Source organism: Pelmatolapia mariae, linkage group LG10_11 (genome assembly GCF_036321145.2).
Source record: "Pelmatolapia mariae isolate MD_Pm_ZW linkage group LG10_11, Pm_UMD_F_2, whole genome shotgun sequence".
NCBI lineage: Eukaryota > Metazoa > Chordata > Actinopteri > Cichliformes > Cichlidae > Pelmatolapia > Pelmatolapia mariae.
This window is the reverse complement of record NC_086236.1, coordinates 57,933,073-57,952,004: the sequence shown is the minus strand read 5'-3', so window position 1 is coordinate 57,952,004 and position 18,932 is coordinate 57,933,073. Positions and strand designations below refer to the sequence as shown.

The 18,932-nt window shown below is 43.9% G+C and overlaps 1 protein-coding gene across 4 annotated transcripts; it reads right to left on the bottom strand.

Annotated features, from left to right (window-relative positions):
- Positions 1–341: 341 nt before the first annotated feature.
- Positions 342–18,455, bottom strand: rusc1 (RUN and SH3 domain containing 1). Of its 4 annotated transcripts, none has more exons than XM_063485040.1 (13): positions 18,345–18,455; positions 12,564–15,887; positions 9,606–10,496; positions 8,369–8,491; positions 8,183–8,259; positions 7,988–8,005; positions 7,555–7,729; positions 7,131–7,236; positions 5,790–5,836; positions 4,270–4,790; positions 3,932–4,176; positions 3,601–3,768; positions 342–2,773 (listed from the first exon to the last, which is right to left on the bottom strand). In XM_063485040.1, the coding sequence occupies exons 2-13, from the start codon at positions 15,766–15,768 to the stop codon at positions 2,608–2,610; spliced, it is 5,742 nt and encodes a 1,913-aa protein (XP_063341110.1). In that variant the 5' UTR covers positions 15,769–15,887; positions 18,345–18,455; the 3' UTR covers positions 342–2,607. The 4 variants fall into 4 exon arrangements, with proteins under 4 accessions (XP_063341110.1, XP_063341109.1, XP_065327801.1 ...); XM_063485039.1 differs by having other exon boundaries at positions 18,270–18,396; XM_065471729.1 differs by lacking the exon at positions 7,988–8,005.
- Positions 18,456–18,932: the final 477 nt, after the last annotated feature.

Sequence of the window (18,932 nt, the reverse complement as noted above, 5' to 3'; positions counted from 1 at the left end):
CCTTATTTATCTTACACTGGACCTTGTTTAGACGGACTGCTGTCCTCACAGTCAGAGTCGTGTCCCTGAGATATCTTAATTAAGAGCATCCCCTCTCCATGACAACATGAAGATCCAAGAAAGATCCAGAAAAACCTGACTAAACTGAGATTATGGCTCATTCACTACCTCCACATAAAATAATCTCATTATTTTAAACTTTAGCATGTTTACTTCGAGCATGGGCCATTGTAACACAAAAACAGGTTCTCTTCAGTATAGGGCTATGGTTCTGGCTTAATAGGGGATTTTACATGAACTATAGTGAAAAAAAATGACTCCAACAGGTGATCATGTTTGGTTTATACATATTTTATTTGGTGTATTTACAAACAAGCACATGCAGGAGCTGAACAGTGACTGACACTAGAGGGGCACTCTATACACAACAGTAGGACAACGGGATGTCTACGGGCTACATGACACCAGAGAGGAGGAGAGGGAGGAACAGAACTAACTGTCACTCACACACACAAGTGAAAGTGCAGGATGCGCTGACACAAAGAAGTGCTCGCACTCATCTCTGCTTTCACTTCATATACACGCACATACACACGGCCATGCGTGCATTTTCGCACACGAAAAACCCGGATAATTAGCGAGCTATTCCTTTCAGAAACCTCAAGATCAATAAATAATACATCCCATAAATAAATAGCTTTTAAACAAATGCATTTGTAATCTCACATCGGAAAGAAACAAACTAAACGTGTCTACTGATATTTTATCTGTATCTAGACTTTGTTTCTTTTATTTCTTTTAATCACTTGTGTTGGCATTTTTTTCCTGATAATGAGTTATGACACTGGTTTAAGTTAATGCTACTGGACTGTTGCCAGTAATCGCATGCTACACTGAAACTCTGCAGAACTGATCTTTTCCCTGATTGATCAATAGCAATGGAACTTTCCTGCTGATTGAATAGAGGTCCTTTAGCGTTAGCCTTTCCTGGCCACTTAAAAATCACGCTCCTTTATTTTCAATTTTTTCTTTTTTTAATTTAAGCACTTATCGTTTTATGCTTCCGATTTCCTCTTGCATGATAACATCAAATTAAAATTGACTTTATAACAAACTAAACACACTTCTAGTTGCACATTTAAATATATGCATAGTCATAGATACAGATAACTAATAATTATGTGACACAAAACAACAGGGTTTTTTTCTTTTCATTTAAGCAACAACAAAACAAACAAATCACTTCCACTGCTACCACTACCATTAATATCAATGATTATGATCGGCAAACATGGGGTTAAGATAAATACAAAAGCTGAGGTACGAGGTGAAGACCAGCCACCAAACCTACAGACTTGTAGCATTAATGAATCGACATCACATCTGGGGTTTTTCTCACCGCGTTCATTTGAAATTCAGACAGTGCCGAGAAAGAGCGGGGCAGACTTTTGTGAGGGTTTTTGCTAAAACCCACGGAGGCTCTGTGAGATTCTGGCTACAGGTCGCTGTCATCTATAACTTTGTGGGATATCTAAGATGTTTTCATTCAGAGCATTCGTGGTACATTACAGTGCATACAGAGTTTAAAAGGTATGAGCTAAATTTAATCATGTTATGAATATGATGACAATGGCAATACATAAAGCGCACAATAGGGAAGATACTGGATTGCATACTTAAAATAAACACATATTCATTTGTTTTTGCATGTATGACATCCGCTTCGTGTTGTTGCAAATGTAAAGATGAATAATCACTCCATCAATACGGCTGCAGCCTTAAGCTGCTGCTTTCTTATATTTATCTACCTTTCTATCTGTCTTGGTAATATCAATCTCGTTTTATATAGCTATATATTTATATATATATATTTTTTATATGTATATTTATACAGTCAAATACAGTAGCAGAAACATGTCAAACACACATAAACCAGGTGAGAAAGATGAGAGGTCAATAAGGGTAAAAGGTCAATAGAACGGGTCTACACAGCTACAGTTCACTACATTACTACGCAGTATGCAACAGGAGCTACGGCCCACTACTCCAACATGCTTTCCCCACTCGACGACCTGCAGCCAGGCTGTCGACCGCCGCCTCCTCGCGACAGATAGCCGCTGATTTGAACGCACTCGAGTGTGGGAGACTGCAAAGAATTTTGGCGATCGCTTTCAGATCAGCGGCCGGCAAGCAAGGCGGAAATGGAGAAAAAAGGCATTTGAAGGGATAATTCACTCGAGGATCAAAGGTCTTCTGGTTTGAAATGATCCAAGTTTGAGTCGAGTCATTATTTCGCACCATCTGCTCAATTCCTGCTGCTAAAATCTATTAGTTGAACGCTACCAAACTGAAATGATTGTGATGGGAAAAGCTCCAATATGTTCATAACAGGAGGAGGGGGGGCTGCAGATTGCCTCTGATGCACATAAAGCACAACAGATGGTGTTATGCCCTTAACTCAAACTGTAACCGAGCCTGTGTGAAATATCCCTTTCAGAGTAGTGCAGCCTCACCATAACCTCTCAATACTCACCTAAAATATATATATATATATACTTTATAATTATTTATTGATTTTTTAGTGTTGATTAAGTGCAGCAGTTATGGTCACATGATGAGAGAGGTGTAGCCAATAGGTACCAGCCCCTCTTGGTCTCCCTGACGACAGCGAATCCAGTCTTGATCGACGCCTCCTAACACCACGAGCTCCTCCCCTTTGCGGAAGCTGAGCTCGGAACCGGATCCAGCGTGGTCACACAGCGTTCGCACTGACCTGGGACAGAAGACACTGTCTCAGCCGCAGTGATCGACGTTTACACCAGCCACAAAGAGTAACGTCAGCGTATGATGTCAGACGGGATGAGTCACCGTTTACAAGACTTCAAAATGATAACAGCAGCTATTCTGGTGTCTCTGGTATAACCCCTGCCGCCCTTATCAGTGGGGAAAAATATTGATTTGCAAAAGAAAAGACATAAAAATAACTGTGTCACCCACTGTGACCATGTTAGTCTTTTGAAACCAGAGAAGGGAAATCTGGGTGAAAAATAGAGGACACTGTACACTCACAAGGCAGACAAACCTTATCATCTAATTTACTCTGGATGGAAATGTAAAATTTGACTTGAAACCAGCGATTGAGACCATAAAATCATTGGGACAACTTACTGATATCACGGGTCAATTGTTTTCTCACAGGCGTGTAAACAATGGGGCTTCTCAGATGAGAGATGTCCAACTCCAGTCCTCGACAGCTACTGTCCTGCAGCTTTTAGACGCATCCTTGCTCCGACACACCTCAATCAAATGAATGGCTTGTTATCAGGCCTTTGCCAAACTTGATGGCGTGCTGAAGAGATAATCCAACCATTTGATTCAGCTATGTTGGAGTAGGGACGCATCTAAAAGCTGCAGGACAGTAGCTCTCAAGGACTGGAGTTGGACACCCCTGGTCTACATTATAAAGGCCAATATAGGTCATATAAATGTATTTAAAACTTGGAAACAGAATCAGCGCTTGCAACAGTAACTGTGAGAAAACAGCAATGCTGTGTCATTGCTCCTCATCCATTAATTGCCATCACTTTATGTCTGCTGTACCTGAGTGGTCTGGGTTTGTCCTTCATCTCCAGTGTGTCGACATCTTTCTCGGACTCTGATCCGGTCTCTCCCAGAGTCTCGGGGATCTTTCTCAGCATTGGTGTGGAGCTGCTGCTCACCATTCGGGTCAATGCAGTGACACCAGGTGCAAACCACTGAGAGGGACGTCTGAGGAAAATTACAGAAACTTGGAAAATTACAAACAGGCATGAGTCACACACAATTGTCTTCAGAAGCTGATTTAATTTATTCAACAGAGGATTTGATTATCAGTGAAACCAATTTCTGTAGTCTAGACTACATAATAACTATTACATATTTAATGACTGACCTGGTTGGTTGTGTGTGACTTGTCGGGCTGGTGGGAGTTTTGGAGGCTCCAAAGAGCCGGCCCAGACCCCAGGGAACCTGAGTACTACCGCTGACTGGAGTGTAGTCGCTTCCTGCCTGAGCCTGGAGATCTGGCAGATCTGTGTTCATCTCATCCTTCTTCACTGCAGAGAGGCTCAACTCAGCCAGATTCTGACTCAGTCGGCCTCCCCAGCGCACCACAGCACCCCATCCCTGTTGAATTACCTGTAAATAAAAAAAAACAGATAAATTAATTTCTGCATAATCACACAATCATCATTGAATACAAAGGCAGAGGAGTTGAACAGTTGTGGCTACCTGTCCTGCCTGCTGAGCGAGGCTGTCTTCCTCAACGTTAGGAGGAGGCAAATCTTCAATTTCTTTTTCCTGGACCCACAACAGTTGAGGACTCGTCTCTTCATGAGTGACTGAAGCCTTTATGGGTCCAAAACTGGTATCTGTTGATGCTCCCGATCCTCCATTTTCTGAATTAGTCACAGGTGATGATTTAGCATCTTTAGCTGCCTGATGATCTGGGCTTCCAAAGTCTACTTCTGAGAGGGTTTCACTGTATCTGCTGTCTGGAGTTATGGATTGAGACCCATTTATTGCTGTCTCCTTTGTTGAAAGCTGGGATCCAGGATCTGGAAAGGGAGGGCTGGGGATCTCTGGCCTGTGACTCTCTGGCTCTAAATGGTGGTGCTGGAAGAGCAGGTCGAGGTTGAAGGTGAGCAGGCTCAGAGGCTGCAACACAAGGAGCAGCTCCTCAAACAGAGGCTGGCAGGCGGTCTGCGACAGACGCATAAAAGAGGTGGGGTGGTAATAGGTCTCCAGCACATCTGAGGAAAGAGAGAGCGCATGAGAGAGGTCAGTTTCAGTATTTACATTTATGCTTGTAACCAGATTTGCACCACGACATGAAAATAATGGCATTTATCGCTGCTGTCAATGTAACGTTTACAGAACCCAACTAAACAAATTCAGGACTTAAACACATGTCCACAGCTTTTACAAGAATATTGTCATGAATTTTTTTCAATGAAATTAATATGAGGAATATTAACAGTCTCTAGAGAAATATTAATGTTTACCTCTCAATCAAACGCAGCTGTATAAAAAGTTTGACATGCAAGAATAAAATCCCAAATCCAATTAATAGTATTTTGCCATTAAGCTTCAATATTTTAAAAGAAATATGTACAAATTTCAACAGAACAAAATGCTGGTCATTTGAAAAATATTAATTAGTCCTGTATAGCATATACCTACATCAAGAAAACAGCCTGCTTTGATGACAGACTTTTTCTGCTTTCCCGCGTCATCTGAAGTGCTTCGCTTTCCTTCTCTCTGGATGATTCATTTACTGAATCAATTGGAGATCTTCGAGTTTGAGAGTTAAAAAATGTGTAAAAATGAGTCTGGGTGCTCAGCAGGTGACCACATACCCTATGGTCAGTGTGCGGTGGCACAGGTTTAGTCTGACCCACAGCCCTTTGCTGAGTGTCTTCCCCCTTTCTCTCTCAACATTTTCCTGTTTTCTTCTGTAACCTCGTCTTACAGTGTCGCAAATCACCTGCTCTAACTTTTGAACTGTGGACAGGTTCTTTTTACATGAACGCGTGACTGCTCTTCTCAATCAGCCCGTCACAGCAGCTGCTGTGGAGCTCACCTTTGCAGGAAATTCTGAAGTCACTGATCAGGCAAGCGGTCTCCTGATACTCTGAGTTTATTTCATTCATTCATCAGAGAGGGAAAAATCCCCTGCATTTGCATCCCCACCCTGGCAAACTGCACCCTGCTCATAACTGCAACAACTGCTAGAAGAGAGGAAAACTTACCACTGCAAGACTGAAGGTAAGACAGCCAGAAGTCAAGAAGCTTGGTACTACGAGACAAAAACAGAAAGAAGATGAGTAACGAGGATACAAAGAAGATACGTGCACAGAAATTATTATGCAGTTTAGGCCGGATTTACTAAGTGGAGCAAATTACCAAATGCAAAAATGCACCCATGGGAGTGGAAAGTTATGTGGGTGATCTACTAACAATGTGCTAATTTATAAACAAGAATGCAGGCAGTTGATTTCAGCATTCTGCAAGAGCAGCACAAATTAGCAGGTTAAAAACAAGCAGCCTCGATGAGGGTGTAGTAATACAGTGCAAGTACAGGTTTTACTCAAGTGTTTCTCTCTGAAAACAGTGAGAGAATTCAGGAAAATGACAAGCAGTTGGAGGAGAGACAATATCTTTAATATAAGGTTGAACTCCACTGTTAGAAATGACTGAAGACTGAGTGTGAACCTGAGGACTGAGACTCAGGTGGAGCGCAGACGAGAGCTGCGTTACTACAAACTATGTGTAACAGCTGACCTGCACTATGTGTAGGAGAACACAAATCACTATTGTCGGTGTCTTATTGAAGATACTGTTACTGTGCCACTATGTAAGTGCATGATCTGCTTTTTTGTTTCCTGCAGGCTGTATGAAGTGGTAAATATCTATTTCAGTCAATATTACATATTGTAAGATTAAGACATTTTTCTAACACATTAACAAAGATCCCATTTTCATTTCAGCTCCACATTCCAATATGGTATGTAATAGCTCTGATAGAGAGAAGCAAAAATAAATAAATAAACTGAAATGAGACTAAATGCCTGAAACACTGAAAACCATCAGCCCACTCTAAAATATAACTCTGTTGCCTACTTAACATCAGGACTCTCCTCCTTCAGTTCACTTCAGTTCGGTTAAGTTAGGCTCCACTTCATCAAAATACCAGTATTGCTACGGACCACAAATATGTGGAGCTCAGATCTAGGCGTGCAGAGTTAAGACCGAGCGAAGAGTTACAGGATGTAGCCAAACTTTTTACACCACACTCACAATTTTGACCCATCCACCCATGTCATTACGTACTCGCACTGGTATCCTGTCATTCCAAATAATTGAACACTGCTAATGCAACTATCACAACCACACCAGGCACAAAATATAACAAGTCTTTTTTCTATGTTCAATTTACTGCAATTTGAGGTAAAATGAATGTCACAAAAGGGTTTTGTGGTTGCGCAGAACCATTAGGAAATCTGGCCTTATGAGTGCAATAATAAAATGAATAATGTGCTCTTAAATGAGTCGTCAGTGGAGATCAAGGATTGTTAATAGCCACTGCTTACTTCAGTAGGCCGAGGAGGAATGCGTTGAACCTGTGTTTGCTCTGTCTGAGCTGGGGTAGCTCTCCAACTCGAACTTGCAGACTGAACAAGGCATGAGTTTTAGGACCTTGGAAGATCGGTTGGGAGGAAGAGGATAAAATGCACAGAGAGAGAGAGAGAAAGATCAATGAAGGACCTTACAGAAGTGAGTGAAAAATTGCTGTGAAGCTTGGCACTCGTAGGCCAATCAATATCTGTGTCCTGGTGTTCACTTTATTCAGCATTTTAGACGATAAAATCAACAAGTATTGACTGATGTGGGAGAAAAGTGGAGACAGACGAATTGCAGAGTTTATCACTATCAACCAGGAAACCAAACCTCAAGAGGAACAACAGGATAATATCTGATTTTTAATATCCACGGCTATGATGCATGGTATGCTACCTGCCCTGGTTGAAGCCTGGACCAGACTCCAAGCAGAGTTTGGCCTTCTGCCTGCAATCAGGTCACTCTGGTAGGGTTTCAAGCCATCAGTCAGCAAGCTGTGGAGGGCGGGGCAGAGGCACTGCAGCACCAGACGGCCCAGTGATGGATTTATAGCGCTGTCTCCTGATAAGGCCTGAGGAGAGGAGAAGAAAGGAAGGGAGCACGGTTTGGGGGAAAAAAAAAAGGTGTTTGGTGAGGAGGAAGATGTGCAGCGATTGGAGAAGAAGATGAAAAGGATGACTCAAAGAGAGAGGGAGGGGTGGAAAAGGGGGATTGTGTGGTGATGATCAACATGATGTAATGAGGGATGATCTGGGTGGTGAGTGAGCAGCAAGTTGACAAAGAAATTCTTGTGACTAAGAAACTGGGTTATCTTAAGATACTCTAGTACCCTGTTAACTGAGGAAGACTGGAGGAAGGCACACAATAGTCAAAACAAGAAGGAAGAGGGGAAATATTTTTGAAGGTAAACAATGAATTTAATACACCATGACGTTTAGCCAAAAAAACATAGATTATAAAGGGTGACTAACAAATGAAAAAGCACACAGTCCTAGCTACTGTCATCAAACCAGCAGGTACTGACCTTCTGAACCACAGTCCTTGAAGAACTGAACTGGGCCAATATGGCTTCCACTGCCACACTAACTGCGCCTACCAGGGCTAGAGAGGAGAACCGGGTGTAAAAAAAAAAAGGTAAAAGCAACAGCTGGTTAGAAGAGCGTGCACAGACAAACAAACGCACATCCTGCACACGTGCATTCAATCCCACCTTTCTTTTCCTGTAGGCACAGAGAGGATAGGCCAAGACCTCTCATTGGATGCTTCACATCCTCGCCCATCCAGGGTGTGTCTGTCTTCAGCACAGAGCCAGCGAATGAGACACTGCGAACAGCTGACAGCGATGGTAAACAAAACCCCAAATAAATATATATTGCAATTACTTTGTATGCAAGTGTTAAAAAAAAATACAAATTAACAAACTTAAAAAAAATGAATCACCACCAAAAGAAACAAAACAACTAAAATATTAGCATTATTAGCAGGAGCAGTTAAGCAATGAAGAAGCCAGATAGAAGCAGATGGAAGCAGTCGTTACTGCTGACGACAAACAGTGAGCGAGCACATCCTGTAGGATTACTGTGATGAGGTTTTCACAACTGGATCTGTGAACACAACTTTTTGTCTGCTTCAGGGCTAAACAGGATCCCATGCAATTACCCTCAACTCACACAAACACAGTTATACAAATACTCACATATTTAATATAGGCATACACGGAGGAACTGCAGAGCTAGGAACAAACAAGTGTAGGAACTACCACAAGAACCAGGTCAGAAGAAAGTACATCCATGTGCAAAGGGTAGGTGTAAAGTACATTTTGCTGTTTATATAAATGTATTTATATAAACTAGATCGATAAATGCAAATGTGTACAATGAACAGGATGCCGTGGATCTTAACCGAACACAGAACAAATAAAAATGAAAACTTTATTTATTTATTAGCGTCACATCATCACCAAGCAGCTACTTAAGGTTCGCTTTGCATGAAATGCACGTGTCTGTGTGGGTACACCATGCAAAAACAAAAAGACGACAAGAACAACATCGGGACAAAGAGACAGACAGGTGAAGAAAGACAGACAGAGAGAGAGAGACAGTGATGAGAGTGACTCTAGACACCTTGTGACAGAAACAGCTGTTACCCTTCTGAAGGCCCTTTGCAGATTTGAAAGGACAGAGCAGATAAGACGTATCAGATGGCCTGCAGGGACGCGCCTTCTGATATATAAAACAGCTACAGTTACCTAGTTCTTTCAAATCTGCAAACCCCCGGGGCCATAGGTGACACAAGCGTGTAGGCCACCACATCCAGACGAGAGAAGAGAGACAGAAATAGAGACAGACAGAGAGACAGACAGACATGCAAGCGAGATGTCAGACAAGGACAGAAAGTGTAAGATGTATGGAGAGAGAGAAGGAAAGAGAGAGAGAGAGAGATCTTACTCGCCACGCGTGACTGCAGAGGAGCCTGGTAGAGTTTTGGGGGTAGGGGGGGCGCCCTGGGCGGTATAGGAGGGTAGAGGTTTGGATAGTAGAGGGGTGCAGCGAGGGCAGGCAAGGTGTGCGAGCGGGGGAAAAGCGGGGAGCTGAGGGAGGAGCCTGCTGCACCGGGAGGGGGTGCTCCGGAGCGATGGGGAGGGGAGAGGGCTCCGATAGGAGAGAGGCGGGGGGGAGCCCCCCTGTGAAGAGGGCAGTTCTTAGGGTGGTACAGGTAATAGGTGGGGAGGGGAGGGAGATCTTTGGATGTCCTAGCCTTGATGCTGTCCTGGTCTGTGTGTGAGAGTGAGCGCTTCTCTGAATACATCGAATCCCTAGCACCGATGCTGTTTGAATACATCATCATAACATCAATATTCTTATACGGTGTGGTGCAACCTGGAGCTTCAGCGGTGCTGCTAACAGACACGGCGTTGGCATCATTCTGCTTCTCTGAATCACTTTGGTAAAGGGAGTCAAGATTGCAGATTGAGTCAGTTGCAAAGTCCCTTTCATTGGTTTTGGGATCGCTGTTATATTGGTAAGCTGAATGTGTGTTTTGCTTAAACCTATCCCCACAGTCACGTGGAGACTCTACACCAAAAGCAGCCGGGGATTCATCTTTAAACCCAGAGCTTATAACAGAGCTCGATTCATCTCTGTGGATACAAGCTGAGCGGACAGCAGGGGTCCACCGTGTGTTTCTGTGTGTGTCTGTGGGCCCTTGGCCTACATGACTGCGGGGCCTGGGATCTGCAAGGGGGTGGGAGTAACAGTAGCCTGGGCGAAAGGAAGGGATAGCGGTGTGGAGGAAGTAGGGTTGGGAGGACTGGGCGAGGGAGAGCGGGGGTGAGGAAACTGCTTAGTTCAAAGGGAGAACAAGGCCAAAAAGTGCAGGAGTTCGGATGGAGAGGGCAGAGCGCACAAGCATAAATGGTAATGAGGGAGCGATGATGCCAAAATGGAGACAACCGAATGGAAACAAACCAAACGGGATGGATAAGTGAGAAAAACAAGGAAGATAAAAGTAAGAAAGAGGTGGCAAAGAAATGGGAAGGAGAGAGAGATGCAGAACATGTTAGTGTCTGTTGAGAGAAAAAATGCACATGTGTATTCTAGCAGTCATCTTCAAAACACCATGCAGTATTTATTCCAGTCAAACGTCTGATTGACAGTTACACACCGACGGTGCATGGAAGTCAATGGAGCTGATTTATGAAGAGCAATAAACACAGTCTTTCGCTTAGGAGGGGTCTGACATGACAGGAAATGACACGGAGGCTGTAAAAGAATAATTACGGAGCAGTCTCACAGCTGCACGGTAGAAGGACTCGGTCTGTCATTCACTCGCTTAATTCATCATAATTAAAATGCCATTCCTGAAGAGTCATCCTACTACAACATGTGTTAAGAATCCACGGTTTCTTTGTGACATCAGATTTCTGTTTGACACCTGAGAGTTATGAGTGATAACCACAGTCAGTGACTGGTGTTGCTAAACGTTTTGTACTTTACTGCAGTGCGTGCTGTCATCACCTCTGGATCACCTTCTCTCTCACTCTCTGCTTTTAGTTTCTATCTCTCTCTCCATTCTTCCCCACCACCCCTCCCTTCTCCACCAGTACAGCAAAAACTGTACTGCTGAGTCAGTCAGCAGATAACAGATTTCTGTTCCTTTCTGCTCAATCATCAGGCCCGCCTTTGTGGAAATTCAGAGTGGCACCACGACTCTCGTTACACTGTATTTACCTTAAACTAAAAAAGGAGCTAGAAAGCAACCATACCTTTGTTAGACTTCAGCTGTGTCTGAACTGCAATAAATACATGATACTTCCTAGTTTTCTGACCCTGGCTCACAGTAATTGGTCCATGTACTAAGATCCACCCCTTCAGCTCTTAAAGGTGTATACACCTATCCCCCCCAAACCTACCTCGCTGCAGTGGTTTTGAGAAAAGATCTGAAACTTTTGCAAAATAATCCAGTGTAATTTTTAACCTATAAATCATTTAGAAAAAATAACCCAGTCTTGGTTTTAAATACCCTGCTGTACATGAACAACTTAGTTTTAATGTAGCCTAATGTAGGACCATATGAGCTATGTAACCTGATCTGAGCTATCTGTGCTGCTCCAGGGAGCAAAGGGTGGGGTGTTGGGGTGGAGACAGCATAAGTAAAAAGCACATAAATGTCCCAAAACTGGGATTCAAAACTATTAAAGAAGCAGAGAGAGAGGGGAGAAGGAAAATATTTCAGGATGCCCACAAAGAAAGAAAAAAACAAAAACAGGAAACGGAAAAAGTCAGATTTAAAGTGAGGAAGGTAGTGAGCTCCATTATTCCTCTCCCCCTCAATCTGAAGAGTGGATGAATAATTGAATAAGTCTGTGATGACATCACACGCTGATAACCCGTACAGGAAATACTGGCTGGAAAGTTTCCAACCTCCCCTTTCTCCTCATATTACCTTCACTAGCCTCACTATATTCTTCCATCTCTTACTGTTGTGTTCACATTTCTTACTCTCCTATCTAAAATCACCCTGTTTATCCCCTGCCATCACATCATTGCATCATCCTTTTTGGTGACTCATGTTCCCACTCCATCTCTCTTCCGTGGCTCCATTTATCATTTCCACAAATGAGTGTACTTTTTTTTTTCATTTCCCTTGGCTTTCTGTTTCTTTTCATTGTAATGTCAAAGGATATTATTTGTGCATCACTGAAGAACTGAGCAAGACGACTGTGAGTGTGCCTTTTCCCCATCTGTTCCTCTCCATCATCTGCCCGTCCCAGATCTGTTCTGTCATCCAATTTGCTCTGACTTATTTTTGTGTGTTTACTTTCTTCTATGCACATGCACAGGCAGGAATGTACTTTGTGTAATTGAATATAACTTCCAATTTACTACCATTAAAATCACACTCACCTGAAGTTCTTGATTCAAAAGTCCGTCCTCCATCAGCTTGTCCTCTCACCTCCACCTCCTCCTTTTGTTTGTCCTTCCCTTCTTTTTCTTCCTTCTTAATTTCTTCCCCCTCCCACTCTCTGTCCAAGGTCCACAGGCTGCTGTCACTGACTGAGCAGCCAATCTTCTGTGATGGGCACAACTCTAGTTGCCCCCCCTCTTTATCAGCTCTCTGGAGCATTTCCTGCAGAGCAGCCATTGAGGTGAGGGCTGGCGGCGGCTGCATGAAGAGGGCCTGAGCCTGAGAGGTGTACTCCCACTGGCTGCCATCACTTCCCTCCTTGTGTTTCCTCCACTTTAAGTTGTAGAGTATATCTGGATCTGGAGTGATTATTGTGGGGTCAGGATCAGGCTCAATGATCACCTTAGTCGGTGGAGAGGCGCTCTTGTTGCGGAAACGCAACTCTTTAAAGGTTGTGACCTTTGGAGCTGACCCTGGAGAGGTACCTGACGAATTGGGCTTCTTTTGGGTTTCCACATATGCCTTTCTCTTTTCTAGGGGTGGCAGCTGTGGTGGGGCTTCACACTCAGGTGTGAATGCTATCAGCCAATCAAAACGCTCAGGTTGTTCAGAGTTGGCGGGCAGAGTGCTGACTTTGAGGGATGGCAAAGATGGAGGAATGGGTGGCAGAGGGCGAGGGGGAGGAGGAGGCGGCGGTGACTCTGGTGGCTCAGCAGAATAACGGGAAGCCCCAAAGCTCACATTCTTTGCTTTATCTTCATATATATTGCTTAAACTGTAGTACTGGTCGAATGCCAAGCCAGTGTTTTTCTTCCTTCTCCTTGCCATCTCAGTAAATGACGTTGTTCTCTGTGTGTCTCTGACCTCCTCTTTCTTTTTGTCTTCTTCAGCTATATCTGCTTTATGATCTCCCTCCAACTTTTCAGTGCCCATCCATTGATCTCTGGCCACCAGCTGTGTGTCAGGCTCACTTTCCTCTTCTCTGTACCGCAGACTGAACTCTTGTGACTCCAGAGATTTAGGTTTCATGAAATTATCTCCATCTCCCTCGTCTTCTAACCCCCCGACACAGACACCAAGCTCAGGGCTGAGTTTGAGGAGCTCGGCTTGGGTAAGTCCAGCAAGCATGAGCAGTTTCCGAATCTCTACATCCAATGCGTGGAAGGATGGCGGAGGAGGCAGCGCAGGTGGAGGTGGTATGGCAGGAGGAGAGGAAGAGGAGACTGAGATAACAGGTGGAGGAGGGAGTGGGGGGGGGCGGGTGGTAGGTGGGGGGAGGGACATGGGGGTCTTTTCCTGTTCGGCTTGAAGAGCCGCGAGGCGCTGCGCTTCCTTCCGTGCGAGGTGTCGCTTTCGAGGTGGAGGGATAGGAGGTGTTGGGGTGGGGATAGAGGGAGGTGGAGAAGGGGTGGTATACAGAGTGAGGTAAGGAACTGGCTTAGAAGCAGGGAGAGGAGGAATGGATGGTGGAGATGAAGGTAGGGATTTCTCACACCTAAAAGTGGTGAATGTGGGGGATGAGGAGTTAGGTGAGAAGGTAGACAATGTAGGAGAGGTGGAAACAGCGATGGAGGTGGTCTCTCTGCTGATATTTATGTAGGTGTGGAGGTCCGAGCTCACGCTGGCATGTCGCGCTGGAGGTTTTGGGGGTCTAGGTGGCGGTTCAACAGGGGAAGGTGTGAGGGAATCTGGAACGAGGGGATCTTCACAGTCTGACGGAGCGGTTAAGTCGACCCCAGCATCCGAAAACTCCTGAGATTCTCCCATCGTTCCATCATGTGTTTTATACAGCTTCCAGGGAATGTCAATGTTGCCCATTTCATCCATGACATCCGAAAGGTCCTGCTCATCCAGATCTCCAAGATCAAGTCCCTTCTCGTGGAGTCTGGCGATGTAGGCCAGTTTTACTTCCCTGTTCACCTTTTCCAAACGATCCAGGTGATCTAAGTGATCCCGCAGAACATCCCAGTGCTGTTCCCCGTCCAGATCCCAGCGAACCACTTGGATCACCTGGCTGAACCGCTCCATTTTCCCAAATTCTCCGACCGATTCTAGAAAGTCAAGCAAGCCTAATTTGGTGACCTCAGAATCATCTTTGACTCCTAAGTAGTCAGGGGAAGGTGTGTCAAGCGCAGAAGGGTAACCCTCATCTGGGGAGCAAGGTGGACTCGGGGAATGAGATGTTAAACAGAAGGGATTTCGGTTCAGAGGGAGGGATGGAGGTGAGCGAGCAGGAGGCTTGCTATCAGGGCCTTGTGGGAGAGAGTGGTCTTTGGAGGAAAGAGAGACGGACAGATTGTCTTGATCTTGGGAAGAGCAGATGGAGGCAGATTGATCGGCACAGTCAGACTCCAGATCAGAACAGGAGCTAATGGAAGTGGAGGAAGAGGAGGTAGAAGAGGAGAGCGAGAACTCCAGGAGGGAGGGGGGACAGTCGCAGCACGAGGGGACCAGGGTGTCATCATCTTCATCGTCATCGTCATTGTTATCTTCCTCTTCATCGTCAATCTCAATATCCCCGCTGCTCTCTTCCTCATCATCTTCCTCCACCTTTGCATTTTTCTTATTGTCTACTTCAGTGTTTTCATCTGAAATCTTCTCTTCATTTTCCAGACTGGCAGCAGGGCAGGCAGAAATTTCCATCTGGGCCTTTGCCTGTGCCTGCTCCTTGGCCCCGGTCCCATCCTGCCTCAGGGGCATCGGAGCCGGTGGAGGCGGTAGCTGCAGTTGATGTCTGAGGGAGATGGTGTTGTTGTTGTTGTGGTTGTGGTTGAACATGCTGTTGTTGTCCTGCGGGGATCGGCCATCACAGCATAGACACGGGAGGCTCGGCTCGTTGCAGTTCGGGTCAACAGGAAGAACTGAGGGAAGCGGAGGAGGCGGATCCGCTGCAGGTACAATTTGAGTTGCTGCAGATGCACGGGCATTCTTGGGTTTGGGTTTAGCTAGTTTAGAGACAGTAGAACCCTGTTTCTGTGAGCTTAACCTGGACTGGCTTACTGGAGCTCGAGGCTGTACGGCCACTCTGGTCCTGGAGGGAGCGGTGGGGCCCTTGGTGGCCCGGCGTGGGGACGGCGTGGTGATTGTGTTCATGTTTTTATCCTCCCTCTGAAACCCAGGGCCGTGAGACTTTGGTGCAGCTAAGTTATTGGTCCGCCTGCTGACGTCAAAGCGCCGTGGTTTCGGCGGCTGAGAGGACTGCATTGTGGGAATGGGACTTTTTTGGATATTCTGATATTTCTGTTGCTATGGAAACAAGTATTGTAGAGCCTCCAAACTATGACGCGCCGTGACAGTCACATCTTGGCGTGACTCCCGAGATCCTGTAACATCAAAGAAGACACACAGTGAATAACAAATATGAGCAGCTTCTGCTCATCACAGAGCGATTTCTTACTCTACACATGTTTTCATATTAGGTTTAAGCTTTGAAGCGAACCCATCATCGAGACTATTCATTAAAAGGCAACTGCTTTTGGGGGTTTTCTGTTCTGTAATTATCACAGCCCGGGAAGTCACACACTGTGACTCACAGTTAGAGTAGCACATTGTCAAGCATTGCCCCTTAAAATAAATACGTTGAGAACTCTTAGTAGTTAATTTTAATTCCTCTGTGTGTGTGTGTGTGTGTTGAGGTGGGAATTTTTCTTTTAGTATTAAAGGTGAGCATACCAATCCAAACAATAAATGCAAAACCAACCAAAAGTAAAAAACAAACAAACAAACAAATAAAATATTTAAAACCAGGTGCAGCAGATTACACTGCTGTGTAACAGGGTGTTAAATTATAACTGTACACTTTCACACAAAGTCTGGTTTACATTGTTTGAATTTTTATTATTATTTACTCCATCCTTTCAAGCATTTATCACATATATTCATCTTAAACAGGTCAAATAAGGGTTAGTTTTTCCTGCAGGAAGTCAAAAAAATCTGCTAACACATGCAGATCAACCAGGATCATTACAGACATGCAGGTTTGATAAAAATAGATAAGCCGGCGTGATGGTACTTAAATATAAGATTTGAAAACTAGATATCCGAATGCCACTCTGTCCTATCATCAAAAATATATGGAAAAAATTTGCTCTTTCCATCCCACAGCCTCTCCAGCAGTCAATTTCACTGAAAGTGAATCAGCAAGAGTCATAATCAAATAATCATTTAACCCTGTGAGGTCTTAGTCATCATTGATAAGCCCTGACCATATGCTGTGGATACAAATCAAAGGGACTTTTTCTTGAGAAAAAATGCAAATAATTTTTTAGACTTTTTTTATACTGGCAAACTGGTTCTCTAATGTGGTAGTGGTTTACATCTTTGCCTAAAAAATGAAAGATTTCCGGTTTGATCCTGGAAGGAAATCTGCCAAATTAAACATGAAGAGCTACTCACTGTGTCGGCCCCTTGAGAATAAAAGAGCAGCTAAAAGTAGCTCTATTATTTAGACTAGCAGAATTATTTTTAAAAGCCAAAAATTAAATATTCTGACAGCTTTAGAGTTAACCTTAGGAATAAGATTTAGAGGTACTATGGTAGGTACTGAGACATCTAAAGACCACAGCTGGGACTCATCTGTTTGGAAAAATGTAGCCCTAACATATAAAATGTCTTTTTATATGTTAGGGCTTAAAATGACTATTAATATGATCAAAAATATTATTCAGATCTGGGCACCTGTCCAGAGTGAACCCTACAATATCTGCGGTAAGCTCCAGCGTCCCTGGGAATAATAATATCCACATAAACAAAAAATTACATTGTCATAATGGTGAGATGATGCAAACGGTGATAATACTGTAATACAGAAGGTGGTGTCTTCCATACAAAATTTCTAATACTTAATTCCTGCAATCTTGCAGCTAAATAGATACTTTTAGAGCTTCTCTATTTGTATGCAGTGCTTCTGCAAGATACCTGCACGGCTCCTTTCATCTGCTGGTTTCACACAACACCCAACTATTCAAACACCCACCCACACACATGAAATGATTCTCCTTGTAATAATAATTGTCAACTAATTTATAGTCTGATAACTGTCATCAGTTATGCTCATCTTCACTGGGCTATGATATTCATGGAAATCTGGATGAAAAGAAACAAATCGTAAATAACAAAGAAAACACACATACCTAAAGTGATGGCTGAACATAATGCACATTTAAGTGGAGCATGAAATAATCATTCAGCGGTAGAGAACAACACCCAGTCTGCTTTTTAAAAGCCCATCTACTGAAGGCTATTGCTCATATATTCCTCCACAGTGCCCTTCACATCACTGAAGAATATAAATCACTGGAGTGCCTGTTTACACTGCTGGGCCTCCGTCGGGATGGCCCTTAGCAAACTAAGCCTTGAAATAAAATATAAAACACAGCATACCGTCATATGTAATGCAATCCGTCCTGTGCTCAGAGTTTAACCCTGTATTTATTGATCCCACAGAGCTGATGGAGACAGGGGTGGATGGGTGGAGGAGGGAGGAGGGGAGTACCTCCAACCCGCATCGCTCTGATAAACGGGCCCATACGCCCCTATTATAACTCAGACAAAAACCATCATTTTCACACTACAATTAGAACAGACAAAACAGTTATTTGCGTATTTACGCAAAGCTATCTAATCCGCCAAATGCCACCGCGAACAGAGGAATTTATTGTCTTATCCTACGCAGTCTCAGGGGGGTAAGAGGAGGATTTTCTTACCCGATCGTCTCATGCAGGTTCGCTTGAAAGACATCTACATGCACGATAGAGCTGATAAAAATGCACTTGACTCACATTCAGATAAAGATGGATGAAGGTCTCCATCTCGTCGGGCTCTCTCACATCCCCAGTCCGTGAGAATGTGAATCTCGAACAGCCTCAGCATCTGTCTTCTCGCGAGCGTCCAGCAATCCCCCCACCTCCCCCGATCAAACCGCACCCCTTACCCCTCGCCTTATCATCACATTCAGTTAATCTATAGTCCTTATTAGCTTTGCCTCCTTAAAATTATGAGTCTCAAGTGTTCACCCCCAATTATCATGAGTTATGCATTTGGTGATTATTTTAACAGAAAATTAACTCATATAAAAAAAGGTCATATTTAATTGCGTTTAACTGCAATTTAAATAAATATAGAAAATGACAAAATTATTATCCCCTCCCAACACACACACACCCACACACACACACACACACACACACACAAAATAATTTCTATTTGTACATAATAACAAAATTATTTCAGAAAAAAATACCATGACCAAAATTATTAGCCCGCTGAAAAACGGATCTTTTTACTGAGGTATATCATGAACCACTGCTGTGCAATGACATGCTATAATTTTGTAGTGCTCAAAGCTAAAGCTGACGGTTATCCTCCAA